The sequence below is a fragment of the Drosophila simulans genome, chromosome 3R (genome assembly GCF_016746395.2).
Source record: "Drosophila simulans strain w501 chromosome 3R, Prin_Dsim_3.1, whole genome shotgun sequence".
Lineage (NCBI taxonomy): Eukaryota > Metazoa > Arthropoda > Insecta > Diptera > Drosophilidae > Drosophila > Drosophila simulans.
In genome coordinates this window covers 23,778,433-23,794,490 of record NC_052523.2, presented here as the reverse complement: position 1 = coordinate 23,794,490, position 16,058 = coordinate 23,778,433, and the positions used below count along the sequence as shown (strand labels likewise).

At 44.5% G+C, this 16,058-nt stretch overlaps 2 protein-coding genes across 5 annotated transcripts in view; one reads left to right on the top strand and one right to left on the bottom strand.

Moving 5' to 3' along the window:
- LOC6729861 overlaps nt 1-630 on the top strand; it is a 2,900-nt gene extending 2,270 nt beyond the window's left edge. Inside the window, exon 4 of the mRNA XM_002105128.4 lies at nt 13-630. Within this exon, the coding sequence (XP_002105164.1) occupies nt 13-507 (495 nt within the window). The 3' untranslated portion in view covers nt 508-630. The remainder of the gene's footprint in view (nt 1-12) is intronic.
- The window catches only part of LOC6729863 (tubby-related protein 4), a 26,941-nt gene extending 10,883 nt beyond the window's left edge, over nt 1-16,058 (bottom strand). For all 4 annotated transcript variants that reach the window (XM_016177662.3, XM_016177661.3, XM_016177664.3 and 1 more), the window contains exons 1-2: nt 15,318-16,058; nt 8,394-8,591 (exon numbers count right to left, since the gene is read on the bottom strand). In XM_016177662.3, the coding sequence (XP_016036600.1) occupies nt 8,394-8,489 (96 nt within the window). In that variant the 5' untranslated portion in view covers nt 8,490-8,591; nt 15,318-16,058. The remainder of the gene's footprint in view (nt 1-8,393; nt 8,592-15,317) is intronic.

The window sequence follows — 16,058 nt, the reverse complement described above, 5'->3', positions numbered from 1 at the left end:
AAATATTTTTAGCACTATGCCAATAGAAATATCTCGGAGGCCGAATACCAAGCGCCCGTGGTGGAGTACAGTCACTATACGAGTGGCACCCTAAAGGCGGTCATCACCGACTATGATTCGAAAAGCCTCTTTGTCCAGATGTACGTCTATGGATATCGCGGCCGCACGGCGCCGCCCAGCTATGAGCCCTTCCTGCCCCCGCCGCTGTGGCAAAATGCACTCCTGGAGTCGCGGACCAAAAACAATGCCACTCCGCACCTGACGCCGCTGCAGACGCTGCAGCTGCTGCTGCTGACCGGCCAGCGGACCACTCCGCCGCCAGGAGTGTACAATGATAGCGTGGAGCACGAGGAGCAGCGCAGCATTCGGCCGGAGGAGATGATGTTCGAGCGGATCGAGGATGAGAGTGAGGGTGAGAGTGAGACGAATTCGGCACTGCGCCAGATGAACCAGGACATGGGAATGGCGGCGCTGCTGGGCCTGCTCCTTCTGATCCTGCACAACTAGGTAGCCGCCGGGGGGAAGAATCATTAGTTAATCCATGGAAAGCTTTATGAGTAGTCTTTAGTCCAACATTCTGTCTATTGTATTTTACGAAATAAACTTTTGGCCTAAGCCAAGGCACACACACTCTTCCGCAAATTGAAAAAGTTGCGGCGAAAGTAGGTCATGGCGCTGGCTTGGCTTGGCTTGGCCCCGGGACACCCAACCCCAGACCTTGTCCAAACCGCACCCACAAACACTCTCACATGCGCCAACCCCTAGCCCATAAAGCAACTCCCTTGGCAAATTATCTGCGTCGGCGGTGGTTGATTTGGCCAGGCCAACAAAGGGGAAGGCGGAAGGAAAGGCGGAAGAGCGAAACGAAAAACGAAAAGAGTGGAAATCCAACTGACGACAGCGGCCGTTTTCCACAAGCCCATCCATCCATTCACCCAGCTACCCACTCCGCTTCGAATGTGTTTATTTGCTTGGACATTAAGTCGGACCCAAATGTGTCCTTTGCCTTGGCAATTTATGTGCCTTGTATTTTGTTTCAACGCAAGTAGCAAAATTGGTAAAAAGGCAAATTTGTGTGACTTCGTGAGGCGAGAGAAATCAAGAGTTTCACATGGCAAGCAAGTTATCCTTTGGGCGCTTAAAGTGTTTCATATGGTCTTGCCAACTTTTGAACTCCACAACCCAGCGGTTGTCAAAGAAATCTAATAACTTTTATTTCAATTTCCGGCTAGCAATGGCTAGCTACACATCCATGTGGCAGTCGTCCTGCGGCTGCAATGCTATTTCGTATTTCGTCCTTTGTTCCATGTCGTTTGCAGATGGCAAAGTACAAAATATAAAGTACAAAATACGTAATGCTACCTGGGCGTCTGCAGCAGGAGCAGTAAAAATGTCACAGCCACACCGAGGGACCAAGATGAAACCGTAGAGGGATAATGGCTTTCACATGGGAAACGGACGCAGGAGGACGCAGGACGACTGTCCGGCACAAAGGACATGTGACTGAATGAATGACTGCACCGGGGAGTTGGAGAGCTTCGCAGCTTGGACTTTTACCGCAGGGCGGCGGAGGATGCCCGACAATATTTATGTTTAATTTACAACTGAAATTAAACAATATTTGCACCACTTGCAGCGATTCCCACAGTGCGCAGAGGAAAACTTGAACAGTTTGTGGAAAATGCGGGGGGCGTGGCAGCAGCTTGTGCGGAATTGTAAAAATGTTTCTTTTTATGCGTGCCAGCTTATGTTTACAAAAAGTTTTTATCCTCGGACATATAATTCAGAAATTATGCGAGTGTATACACAAGCAAATACTTGTTTAATACACTGAGGGAAATCGAGTGGTAATATGTAATAAAATGGAGATTATTGGAAATTCTTTCTTAGTATATATAAATAATACTTCATATTTTTTAAGGATATATTTAAGGATATTTTAAGGACTATGCACTTGGTTTATTTCTCAGTGCTTGTAAGCGTGTCTGTGCCACAAGGCGTGGCATTGTAAACAATACGGATAAGCAGCGCACAAGTGTCCTCCGTTCGCCTCCAAGCACCCGGCCACATGGACTCCATTCGATATCCGAGGCAAGCCAAGGGCACACGGCCCGGCCCGTCCCAATCCAATTGCAAACCCAATCCCCGTGCCGCATCCCACAACCGAAGGCGACGCCATAAGGGGTGACGTGAGCTTTTGTCAATAACTTAATAACTTAAAATATGGTTTAATGCTCACGTAACAACATTTTGCCACTTGTGCCGAGCACATGTACATATGTATGTAGGTGTGAAAGGCTTGGATGGCTGGCTGGCTGAAGGGGTGGGTGGACTTCGAGGCAGGTTGCTTAAGGTCTCATCGCACCACCCTTTCACCGCGCCTTCCATCCTTCTCAAAGCCAAGGAAATATCCAGCGACCAGGACGACCAGACAATGCCAATGGCAATGGGAATGGGATTCGGAGCGGGAATGGGAATGGGACTGACTGGCAACTGGCAACTTTTATGGGCGTGCGGAAAAGTGGTTCGGTTCCTATGGCTTACAAGTGTATACACAGGATATAGTCGCACTGTGGCGTTATAGCCTTATTCGCCTCCCGGCATTGCGCACGTGCTCCACCTTTTGATCCTTTTTAATGCCAGCCCAAAAAGCGATATCGATTTCTTTTCTCGTATGTTATTTTATTTTATTTTTTTGTTTTGTTGCCTCCGCCGCCGGAGATGCATGTGTGTTCGCATTTAAAATAATTAAAAAAAATACAGCACGTTTCAGAAACGAAAGCTGACAAAGAAATATTTTAAGAGGTATTTCAGTTAATGTGATTTACTAATAATGAAGAAAAATAAGTGAAATTTAAATGGGTTCAAGATGCACCAACTGTTTTCGCTTAACAAGTTTTTTGCAGCTTATAATGATATTTGTACTGACTTAATTGTTTAAACATATCTTTTCTTTTAGATGCATTATAAATGGTCTTTAAATTAATAAAATGTTGTTAAGCTTTTATCTGCTTAAATTAAACATAGAATGTGTTGTGCTGTATCCCCAGACTGAATTTTTGTTTTGGAGCGAGTTCGTCCCCAGATGCGCCATTACCACAATTCGGTGGGGGCAGTCGCTCCAGTGCATCCTTTCGGCTCCAGCTGCACATAATGCATGCCCTCTGTTTTTGTGTGTTTGGAGACAAAACTCAACTCATTAGCGTTTGGGGCACAGAGGCGGTGGAAGGGGCACTTGCATACACACATCGGTAGCCCATCGCCGCACAATGGGAACACGGGGCGTGGCATGTGGGCACATGTCTGGCTCACTGGTTTCTGCATTTGAATTTGCATTTTATTAAATTTCAAAAGCCCCTCACACATGCCCCCATCCATAGCCACATCCACATTCGAGGACCCACCTGAAGCCCCCATTGTTAGACAGGTGGGTGGTGCACGTTGCAGGTGGTGGTGCCGAGTGCAAAAGGTTGAGCATTGCATATTTATGCACTTAATAACGCATTTTAGCATGCTCAAGTGCATCTCATCTTTTGTTACATTTCGCAGGAAAAATATATGGGGGTTCGGGCGGGAAAGTGGGTTGTTTTGGGGGGGGGGGGGGGGGGGGGGGGGGGGGGGAAACAGATGGAAAATGAGCGAAACACACAGACGAGACAGAGCCAAATGAGTTTTCTCTGTGAAAAACAGCCAAATGCTGCCTCTGTGAGTTGACAAATGGAGCATGAGAGTCGCTGACATGTTCATATGCAGGATGCATTCTCATATTACATGAATGCCCCCAGTGAAATTGAAGCAAGAAAAGGAATAAATTAAAGTGCATAAAAACAACACTGTCCAAAGTGAATATTTATTGCTAGATCTCAACTTTATGCCTATATACTGAATTGTCCTTATCCCAAGGCATTGCAATCATCCAATATAATGCATTTTTCTCGTTTTGCAAAGTGTACCTACGGCTAAATTGAGAATCGAAAATCTCCACAAATTCGAGAGGCCTTCCAATCGAATTCCGAGCCTGGGGACCACAATCAACTTTAGTTCCTGCCTTTCTGGCCAACGTCACTGGCCTCACTCTAGAATTATGCAATAACAATGGCCGGGGCAGTTGCATAATTGATTGATTGAATCCGTATGCAACAATTGGACATGGTGAGAGTGGCTGGGAGTGCTCCTCCAAACGTGAATATTGCTGTGGGCTCGTCTTTTGTGACCGACCATTTGTGGGCAAGTGGCAGGGACGCAAAACACGAACACAAAACACAAAAACCGCAGCTCCTGGCGAAGGACTCGATCGAAGGCAGTGCAAACAAACAAACAAACAAACAACGAAATGCTGGACAAACCAATCAATGACACAACTGAAAGCCACAACGTCAGCCAAGTGTGAAGAGCCAAGTGGGGATGATGGAGCAGTTGGACACTTGGAAAAACGATATAGCATATATATTGTAAATTAAAAGAAAAAAGCAAGGCGATTTGTGTTATAAAAGACATTCTAAGTTATAAATCTGCGTGAATGCTGTGGCAACTAATATAGCCCATTTGGTTGATTTACATACTTCACAACATTTTTTCAGTGTTTTCATAAGATTTAAGTGCTAATTTTTCTGTGTGTACCCAGGGTCATCGCTCAAGACGTGTGTGGAGGCATTGTGGGCACATTAAATTACAGTTTTCAGAGCCAAGAACAAACAATCGAAAGTGCAGACGCGCCTTCAGCAAAGGATGTGGGATGTGGATGTGGCCGAGGGTCGATGGTTTGGAATCGCTCGACACAAAGGAAAAGCGGCGCCAATCGGGAAAGCCCCGTCACCCGCCCCCCGTCGAGCCACTGCGTCCTTGGCCACAGTGCTGTCTAATTGAAACTGTCGCCGGCAGAAGCCTGGTCGTAAATCAGGGCCAGCACGCGAAACTAAGCCAAGTCTGTTTCGAGATGTTGCCGCTGCCTAAACAATTAAAAAGTTTTCAATTAACTCGCGCCCAGCTACGAAAATTGGCACTTGTAATCGGCACCTGTTCAACAAGCGTAACAAACCAGAGAGGCCTGCGGATGTTTTCCCGGGCATGGCGATGTTTTTTCGGAGGTCTCTGTTCCTGTTTAAATAAGCCTAGAAGGGATGGGGTGGTGGGGGTTGGCACTACCACAAGCAGGCACGTAATACATTTATTACGCGTGAGCACGCCGTTCCCTGATGAAAATCTCTCTCTCTGTGTGTGTGTGTGTGCAAATGAGTTTCCAACATTGCGTTGCATACTTTCGGGGTGGCAAAAAGTTAGGCTTTAAAGAGCAAAATGCAAATGCTCGAGCTTTCAAATAATGGCTGGGGAAAAAGTGTAGTTGGTTCTAGTAGAGGCACTCATTTTCCGTGTACTTAACCCTTCTATTGTGCTATAAATCTGTATAGAAGTGTGGTATTTTAAAGTACTGCCAACACAATGAAGACCAGCTATGATTTAAATTGTACTAACGTATCGTACATGTGTTAAGCCACCTTCTTCAGCTGTGTGCCACATGAAACCCCTTTTCCCTGGGCACACACTTCGAGCGGAAAAGCGAAAAGGTGGCAAAAGCGGGCCATTATCCTGATCCGGTGGAAATTAACTTAGAGCACGCAGCGCCAGCACAAAATGCGCGACTGAGAGCATAATGGTCTGCTGCACATAATTAGCCAGTGGCTGTCCATTGCAAAGGCCATTCAAGTGGTTTTGTGGTCAGTGACCAGCTTTCAGCAGTCGCAGGGATCCCTCAACTGTCGCCGGGATTGAAAAGGACTCAATTATTTTTTACTGCGCGTAATTAAAAGTCAGCAGAAGCACATGGTAGCGGTTGGGGGATCCTGGTTTTGCTGAATTGCCCAGTGTCAGTGGCACTGGCAAATATTAATGATGTTAAACCCTCCAGAAACTGCTAATGATGATACTGCCACTAATTCCAACGTTCGTCGACTTCATCAGCAGTTGCCAAGTTAATTACGCTAAGTGAACCATTCCAGCTAAAAGCCATCATCTTCAGAGCTTCGTCTTCAGCATCGCTGAGCGCCTTCAACTCCAGTTCGAGTGGAAATTGTTATTCTTTTTGCATTATTAAAAGTTTGGCAAGGCTGGGCGAGTTCATAAAAATGCGCCAAACTCCTGGGCTTGCCATAAATATGCAAAATATACATATATTCCCATATTCAGCTGAAACTTTTAATGCCTCTTGGGCCGCACTGAATTTTTGGGCATGTGGCTGAAACTCTATAAAAGATTCATTACTTTTTTAGGCCAGTCGAAACAGTTAAATAAAAGTTCTATTTAGAATATCCGTCGCTTGAAAACCTATTCAAGTTCCTAAGAAAAGTGCTCTGCCCAAAAGTGTGTACAAATTTCCACTTCTCGCTATCGTTCCATCATTTAGTTATCATTAGATTTCATTTGTTATGGATTTAGCATAAAGTCCAACCCACCAGAGAGGAAATTACGATGTTGAACCCAGGGATATCCCAAGAAAAGGGCGACATGTGTGTCATGTGCCAGGCTATTAAATTTCATTTTATGTATGCTTTCAGTTTTTACTCCTTGTCCGCTGGCATGTCAATTTGCTGCGTCAATTTATGCGAAAATCCCGCGACAGTTGTTCAACCCTTAGAGTAACGAAAAAAGGAGTCCACTCTTTGTTTGCAAGGTCCTTTTTCTTCAGAAGTGCGCGCAAATAGAAGACCAATACATCAACAAGCTACGCCGGCGATGACGCACTTCATCATCAATATTCTATTAATGGCAGTGCAGTTGTTAAAATATTATGATGCCATGAAAAACTGGACTACTTTTTGGTTTGGGGTTGGCGGGTACTTAAAAAATCACTTCGAAATATTTCTCGCTTGGTTTAATACGCATTTTTTCGCTGAGATGATTTATGCGCGAAGGAAATGGAAATGGGGCCAACTCCCCAAGGGGTTCGAATTTGTTTGCGATGGGGTGGGGGAAAATCTGTCTGCTTATCGCTCGTAAATTGCTGAAAGGCGTAACAAGAAATTAAGCTTGTGGCTTAACGCACTTGCAACAGAAATGGCAACGCAATCGGAATGGAAATGGAAACGGAAATGTGGCATTACGAGGGTAACGATGCCACAGACACGCGTCCCTCACAAACCTCGACACGTGGCCAACTTAACACTAGCGGCACGTTGGTCACGAACACTGCAAGAAACTGGTTGCAAGTTCTGATTCCTGCTCATTTGCTATAGTTTTAAGTATTGCTTTCGTCACTACTTAGTTTCTTGAAGTGCACTCGCTTGGGTTGAAACCAAAATTGAAAACAGTTAAACAAATCGCCAACGAGTTTATTGCTCGAGTGCCGTGCGCATCGCGGCACAAAGGAGTGGTCGAGATAACCAGCCTAACCAGCACATTCCACTCAGCCAACAAACATATCCCACTCGACCAACTCATCCAGCGTATCCTGCATATCCTGCACATCCCGAACTGAAAAGGACCGCTGCCAGAGGATCCACTTGGGGCTGCGTGGGCCGCATTCACTTAACTTTAATTTTGCGCTACAAAACACAAGGGTGTGGAGTCGAGGAGCCGAGACAGACGTGATTGGATTTTTATATTCAATATAAAAAGGATTATATGGCATTTGTTGTGCAGGCATTGAAAGTTCATAATGATTGGAAAACTTAGGGCCACGCAGACGAGACCCACTGCTTCCGTTTGAGCTTTGGCCAGCACACGTGGCGTGTAGAATCAATTTTAAGGCCGAAATGAGTGCAACGTGGCCATTAGGGACTCCTAATCCAGCGACACCTGCCAACTGTCCTTCAAAAGGCCTAAAAACGGGCAGACAAAAATAGCTCCCGACGATGCTAAAAGCCAACGGGGTTTTTGGGGCCTAAGCACTTCCGGTGTGAAAATTTTCGGCATGTGTGAAATATCCGGTGCCCTGTTGAAGATAATCCAGATTATTATGCAGAGATGCCATGAAATAACCAAGCAGAAGCTACTTTCCAATTTAAGACCTGACCACCACCAAGCATTCCGGCTAATGGATAATGGGTCAGCGGTCGGTCTTAATAGTTTCGCCTGACAGTTTAAAGTGCCGGACAGTTTAATGGACCTTGTCCAGTATTTATTGTATTAATATTGCCATCGCACAGCCTTCATGCACACTAAGGCAAATTAATGGCAGTTGAGAGTGTACTATAATTAAATTCAATGGGGCGTATTCGATGTCTTTCGTTAGGGTTTTGAGGAAAGTGTATAAAAGTGTGCAACACTATTGCACTTGTTTTCAAAGGATTTTCTAACCTTAACCAAGGAAGAAGTCGCTCCAATTTCGCTGAGTGTAGCCTTGTTAAGTCGCAAGTTAATGGCTTGCGGGCTGGCCAACAGTTAATCACAGTACTCACCTCGGGTATATCATCTGGCACCTTTCCCATCCATGATAATGAGAGTATCGTGCAGTCGCATTTTGTGTTGATGTTTCGCTCGAAGTGTAAATGCATTTTATGGCCCAAAAGCGCCGGCCAACTAACTAGATCCTCAAGTTCTGGTTTCTCTGGTGTAGCGATAGCTGCTCAGCGCCGATTTAAGCCACAAACATGTTGCTAAAATGAAGAGGCAGAAAGAAAAAGGGGAATGGGTATCAGTCTCATTATCGTTTAGTATAACATGCCAATAACTAATTTACGATGAAAGCGAAATGGAGTATGCTCGTATGTAGCCGTTGTCGCTACTCGTGTTGCCAATGTTGTTATTATTATTCTGGTACCTTATCAGGCTAAAACACACACACAAACCGACGACCGAGAGCTGCCTTTCGGGTCATTGGATGTGCTTTGTACGGGGATTTATTGATGGGTGGAACGATGTTCCGGCATATGTTCGCCGTGCTCCCCCTAAAACGCTATCAACTTCATCGTGCTTCTTCAGGGGTTGACAAATTGCATACCACACACACACACACACTCATGCACAGAGGCTGCCGTACAAGGAGCAAACACACACCCACGTACACGACATAATTTGAAGCATGCTTTTCAGGGCACACTAATTGGTATTAGTGGGTAAGTGGATGTGTCCTATCTTCCTTTACTTTGCCATTCGCCAGGATAACCCACTCACACACACACGCGCACACGGAACTCATAAAAATCCTTTTTACCAAATGGCATACATGTGTAAAATATATATATATATGTATGGTTGTATACATCAACTTGCACTCAGACTTTGAAAACTTTATGCGGAAGTCGAATGCCTCGGTGGCCAAAGTTTTTGAATTTGTTGATTCTGTTATGCTAACTCTTTCAGGGAAAGTTAAAGAGTTGATAAGCTTGATATAACAATTACAAATTATTTAACTTTTCATAAATTTCTTTCGCTACTCAAACCAGTTGGCAGATAGGATAACTGAAGTGAAAGATACAGACCATTTTTAAGTTTTAAACGACATATTTCAATCTGCCAAAAGCACAATGCGCCCCTATTTTTCAAATATTACAAATGGTGAAAGCCAAAGCGTTGTCAAAACTTCTCCATCACTTTCACAGCAGCAGCGGCACTCATTTAAATAATTTAAAAAGTTTTCAGGCAAAAAGTCGAGTGAAGTCTTGCTCTGGGCAAAGGACCCCAATCCCTCGCTGAGCAAAGCGAAGCAGAGTCCTCCAGTACGAGAATGTTTCAAATTATGCTTGAATAATTGATATGGCTTGTTGCTGTCTGTTGTCTCGTTTGATGGCTGCTTGACTAGCCGGCTTCTCGTTTGCTGTACTTCGGTCTAGGCAGCATTTCTATACACTGAAACAAAAATTGTATAGCAGTGAAAGAAGAAAATAGTATGCAGCAAGCATGTTAACTCAGAACCAGCTAATTCATTATGAAATACTGCTTAAGAAGATATCAAAACATTTATATATCTTTTAATGAAACTCAACTATTACACATACATTTTTTCAGTGTATTGCCTCTGGCTGTGGGAACTTGAGAATGAATACGAGAAATAGGGTGGCCATCCAGAGACAAAAGCACACACGCATTTGCTTCAATTATGTCGTGAGCTTTGTCTGATTGAATCTGATATGCGATATACCATTTTTGATTGCGTATACGCCCCGGGGGCCGAGCCATCATCGGGACGGGCATGTGAAAGCCAACTAATGGAAGCTTTCGGCAAGGATTTGCCCTTTGCCTGCTTAAATATTGATAAAAAGCCAACAACAAGTCGCTATAAATTGAAGAGTCCTTTGAATTCCATTTCAATAACAGACAGAACGGCGAGCGAGGGAAAAAAAAAGAATACAAAATGGGAGGAATGCATTCTCGAGTAGTTCACGAGATGAATGATTGCACATTCACCGTGGGGCACATTCCGAACGTGTTACTTTCGCCACTCAGCGATTGCCAGACAGCCATTGTTCGCCCGCTCTTAAATTGTTCAGCGCGCCGCATTTGGCAGCCAACCTGCACATTTCCCCACCCAACCCAAGCCGTATACCACCGAATCCACCTGCAGCCTTTCGGCGCTTTCATGCGACACTGAGCACTTTTTTAGCCATGTGCGGTTCATGGTCGCCATAACGCGTCAGAGCAACGAAAATAACTGAGGCGGCGTTGTCGGAAAAGCTGTCGAAATGCCAGTCAGACTTTGGCTGGGGCGAAAACTCCTGCGCAGATGGTGCAACGGACACGACAACCTGGGCCAGACATCATGAAATATGCATTTAACCATCAACAATGGCAAGTAGCCTTGGTAATGGCCACCAGCTAAGCTGGCGAATAAATGCAGCTAAAATTACTTGGCACAAGATTACTTAATCCATTCGAAATGCATTTTTGCCATTGACTCGATTTACTGCACTCAAAGGCCAACAATGGCGTTGTGTAAATAAATCAATTAAACAATTGATTCAATATCCATCGAATTCCCATCAAAATTTCAATTTGTTTTCTTTGTATTTACAACAATACTCCTCCTTACACTATTCCCCAAAACAAAACCCCCAAAGCGTTTCACATCTGCCTGAAATGTAGGATTTGTTTCGGCTTTGCCATTAAAAGTTGATTAGGTGGAAGGAAACAGAGGCGGCACACACACACAGTTGTTCACAAAGTAAACATTCGCACTCGGTGCCTCCTTCTGTTGCAATTAGCCTGTCGAAATTAGATTGCGTATACGCTCCGTGGTACACAGTTTGCCGTAAGGCGCTTAACTATTACGTAGTCGTAACTGTGAGGCACTGTTTGGGGTAAAACTTTAGCCCATCGCATAATGTGCACAGTGGTACCAGATAGTATATAAGTTGATACACACTCTTAAATGTATTTAAATGGTTTTAATACCTGATCATTGCCTAAGAGATCTAGATTTGCTTATATCATGTTTATTTCACAAGCTCAAAGTATTATGATAATTCCATCTCATATTTCTACACTGTGCACCAGATTATCATTCGCCCCCACTTTATAAGTAATGCATAAATGTACATATATTTATTTCCCGGCCAGTGGCTTGACAAACCCCCACTTAATACCGCTAAAATCCTGATTTACTTTTTTCATCCTCGGCGCATGTCCCTCCATTATGTCTGCGAATTAATTGTGGCAATTTGCTTTTGATCCTTGGGGCACAGGACGGAATTTGAATGCACGCAATTATTTCATTTTCATCATGCTTTTCATCATCTACGTAACGAGCTGGCATTGTTCATATTTTCTTGTCCCTGTCTCGGTTATATGTATTTGCTGTCAGCGGTCCGGGAATGCCCTTGAACCGCCTGAAACTAGCCCAGCTCGCTGCTCCTTCCTTTTGTATGTATATCGTATGGCATGGTGTGGCACGGCATTATATGCATAGTATAGCGTAATGGAAGTGCAGCGGTGCATGCAACAAGAGCACCGAATACAACAACACTACAGCACTGCAAAGTCGAGTGGAAGGAACGAACAACTTTGTGCCCAATTCGGAATTTCTGTGTGCGTTGCCCTCGACTCGCAAAGTTTTGTGACGTCGGCCACAGGAAAATATTCCACATACCACATAGCGTTCTCGTTCACATGACGACATGTATCGGCGAGGTATTTATGCCAGCCTTAGCTTTGGTTTCTAGTTTAAAAATTGGGGTGTAAAGGCCGCCTCGTAAGTCAAGAGCCTTTCAAAACAAAAATTTGGAAAATAATTTCAAGCTGTTTTGGAAGTTACTCTAATTCATAATCATTTTCAGAATCCTTTTCGCTGCAACTGTGATGATTTTCATACATTTCTAGTGTTGTTAAATGCATTGAAATTATGATCAAACATTCTAAGGAGCTCATATAACTTACATGCATTTTTTTCAACCTACATATAAGCTACAATTTTGCGGCTAACTACCGCTGTGAAAAAGGACCTAATCCTTACTTTGGCTTTCGGTTTCCCCTAATTATGTGTGTCCGCTTTGTTGTGTGCCGCATGCCAGGCAACCAGTGGGATTGAAACAAGTTCAAAGCCCAAGTAGCACCACCACCACCCCCACACCCCGCTTTTTCGTCTGCCCCCATTGGGGGGAAAGTAATTGCCGGGAGCTCAGTTTCCACTGCCCGTGGGGCATTCGCTTTAATTAGCCACACGCCAGCAAGCACAAGAAATGCGTTTGAAAAGGACAAGAATCGGTGGAAAAAAAAGCGGGCAACAACAAAAGGCGACGTCAAATAGGACGTGCATGCATTTAATTGGCAAGGTTTTCCACGCAAAAACCACTCCCCTCTATCTTAACTCTTGCTGGAAAATGGGAAGCTCCGCGGACAGGGGAAAATGGCAATAAAATTTTGCATAAATGACGAAATAAATGACAGCCAAGAAAAGCAACATTGACAAATACGCACCCCGTGGGTAGAAGTGGGGTGAGGGTTGGAAAAACAGCTCTTTGGGTTGCCGGCTACATCGAATGTCTTTCTATATGTGCACTGAGCTTTAATGGTGGAAAAGCGATGGGGAAAACACTGGGGAAACGCCATAGAAAAGCTGACGCTGGGCTCTTTTCCCAGCATTTCCCTGCTGCCCTCCATTGTTCACTGCCGCTTGTTTATTGACGTTTTTCTGGCGACTGGGGACGGGGTGTGTTGGGGGTGGGGCAGTTGGGTGTGTGTGTGTGTGTGTCGTATAATTTGTTTCTACTTTAACCTAACCCAAACCACCCCGTCCCCACTTTCATTCCAATTCCGATTCCCGATTCCCATTCCCTTTTGGAAAACATGCTGGGGAAAATTGTGCGCCTCAGTGGCGCTACGGAGTTACAACTACCCAAATGTATCTGGTTTTCGGGTGCGTTTTTCCTTCTCCTTGGCAATATAAACAATTTTTCCATTGCTGCTGTTGCCGCTTCAGTTATGCAAAGTAATCAACATGGCAGCTAGTCAGAGATACTGGCAAGATACAAACAATAACAATCGCAGCAAAAAGCAACAAAACAAAATGGAAGAAACAAAAGCAATGCCGCCTGTTGTCAATGGCGAAAATATTGGCAAAACATTCGGAAAAAAACCGCAAATCGAGCAAACTGCACTTGAACTTGCCACAAAGACCCGCCACATCGTCCTCCCGACGTCAGCTCGAATTATATAATGCAAATCGAGACAAAATACAGTGAAGCATCGTCAACTTGAACCGCTAACTTAAGAAGAAGCATGAAGTGTTTATGTGAAAGCAATTAAACATTTACAAAATATTGAAAACAATAAATATCTTTGCAAAAATTTCTTAAGATCACACTTATCTACGTCGCACTGTATTTGTGAAAAAGAGGGCAGGGGCAACTGAAACGCATCGAAATTAGAGGGCTGCATAACACTATTCTCTTTGTATCCATTCGTTTCAGAGAACTGTAAGGCTGCCATTTATTGCCAATCGACTCACACTCAATAATTTTAAGTGCGGGTGCCACTCACCACTCACGTCGCCGGTACATACAAACACCCTGCATGTGCAGGCAAGCACCCGGGTGTGCGGGCACCCGAATCAATACGGCACTCTGCGTCGCGGGTGCCGATAAGCGAAATAAGACAAAATGTAATGACCTTGGCAGCAACGCTAACACACATTGCCACTCACACACACCCGCAGTGGGGCACACACAAACTTAAAAATAATTTCTCAAAGAGAAGCGCCAAGAACAAAAACAAGAACAAGACATTGGCGGTCATGCGTTGGCGTCGCAGTCGACGTCGACTTTGGCAGCGGCATCTAAATTATGCAAACTGAGAAATTGTGGCACACACAGATACACACACACACGCAACCACCGTCCAGCTGTCGCCCCAATGCAAATGTAACGGTTATGTGCTATATGGCTTAAATGCTTATCGCCCCGGTTGACCAAGCCAACTAACGGAATTTCAATTTCGGCACGCATTTTCCACGGGCTTTTTATAGGCGTGTGCTCCTGATTGCCCTTTGCTCCGGCCGTACTTTTCCCGCCGGAGTCGTATCTCGATTAGTGCACAGAAAGAAAATCTTTGTATGATTCGGTCCAGTTTTTCATTTTAGAGCTAGCTTATGATGAATTCGATAACTTGACCAAACACACTAGCTAAATTGAAAAATAAAACAGATTTGTCGGCGATGGGTTTCGAACCCGGTCTTCTGTTACACATTTGTGTTCGACATGGACCTCGGATTTCAGTGCAGGGAAAACATAATACACCCGTAGTACCCAACTGCGAAAGCCAATGCCGATCGATTTTCACTGTCATTGGTTGTTTGATGCGGATTAATCGAAAACGTGCGTGGGCAGCTCACTCAACTGAAACTAGAAACGATACCGAAACGCTGGGAATTTAATTCGTGTGAGCTGGGCAAATAGGGCTGATAAAAAAAGTATGTAACCAAGCCAAGGGCTAAGGCATCAAAGCACCTGTAATTAGCACAGAATTTTGAAGTTTTTGTGGCGCCCAAGGTGTTGTGCTGATGTGGCCACAACTGAAACTCAGCCACATACGGTGAAACTATGCTACAACAAATCCTTCACCGCCCTGTATTTACATTTTTACATATTTTTAAAATTTTTTGGTTTTAGATTCTGCCGTAAAACAGTAGCATTTGGTTATTCTTAACCAATCATAAGAGAATTTAATGAAAGATTATTCTTAAAGTTTCAAAGTCTCAAAGGAGTCCGCTTTTTCCCAACTAAAATTTCGACTAATTCACGACTTTAAAGAACTTATTCGGTTGGGCTTAGGCAGTTTGGCCTGTAGTATAGACATTCGCAGTGTCCGTGGCTTTGGGCCAATCCACCACCGAGCGAGAGAGGCTAAAAGGATGTTTGCCAGCCAGGGGACAACGGAATTCCGCAACTCACCTGTGAAGTCCCCGCCCCCTTCTCGGCTGCTCCTGCTGCTGCTGCTGCTGCCGGGATGAAGTAGCGTTGAATGTGCTGCTGCTATGGGAAAACTGAATTGATCCAATCGAATTACTGCTTTTCATGCGAAAAATTGGTGCAGCGCCAACGGAATCGAGTGTGTTCTTGCAACCGTTTTTTTGGGGCAGACGTTCCCGTTACTGTTTCCCGTTTTCCCTGCGATTTTCCTCTTTTTCCCTCTCCGCTCACACACACGAACACAGATGCAAACGGGGAACGCACATGCAGCGCGGTTGGAGTACCGTTAGCACACACTGCTTGCAACGACGCCCGAACGTGGACTGTCTAAGAAATCGGATTCCGGAAAGTAGTTGGCAGGCAAACAGCCACGAGGATGAAAGGGGGACGGGGGCGCCCGGAGCGCGCCTGCGCACTCAAAAGTCCATCCGCATCGTTCTTATCAACGCAACTGTCAAACTGACGGAATTTACGCGCTCCGGTTGTTGTTAACGGGTATTGATTTTCTGGTTACTGTATTAACTTTGTAGTTGATTCTTTGTGCATGAGCTACGTTCTATCTATTCTTTCTAAGACTACAGTTCTTGCTCTATTGTAAGTGTTTTTTATAAATATTACTTTGCTTTCTACATTTATTTCTAGTTTTTGAATAAACAAATAAACAGCAGTCCTGCTAACAGAAAGCTGCAACTGTAACTGTGCTGTTACGATTGTAACGACTGC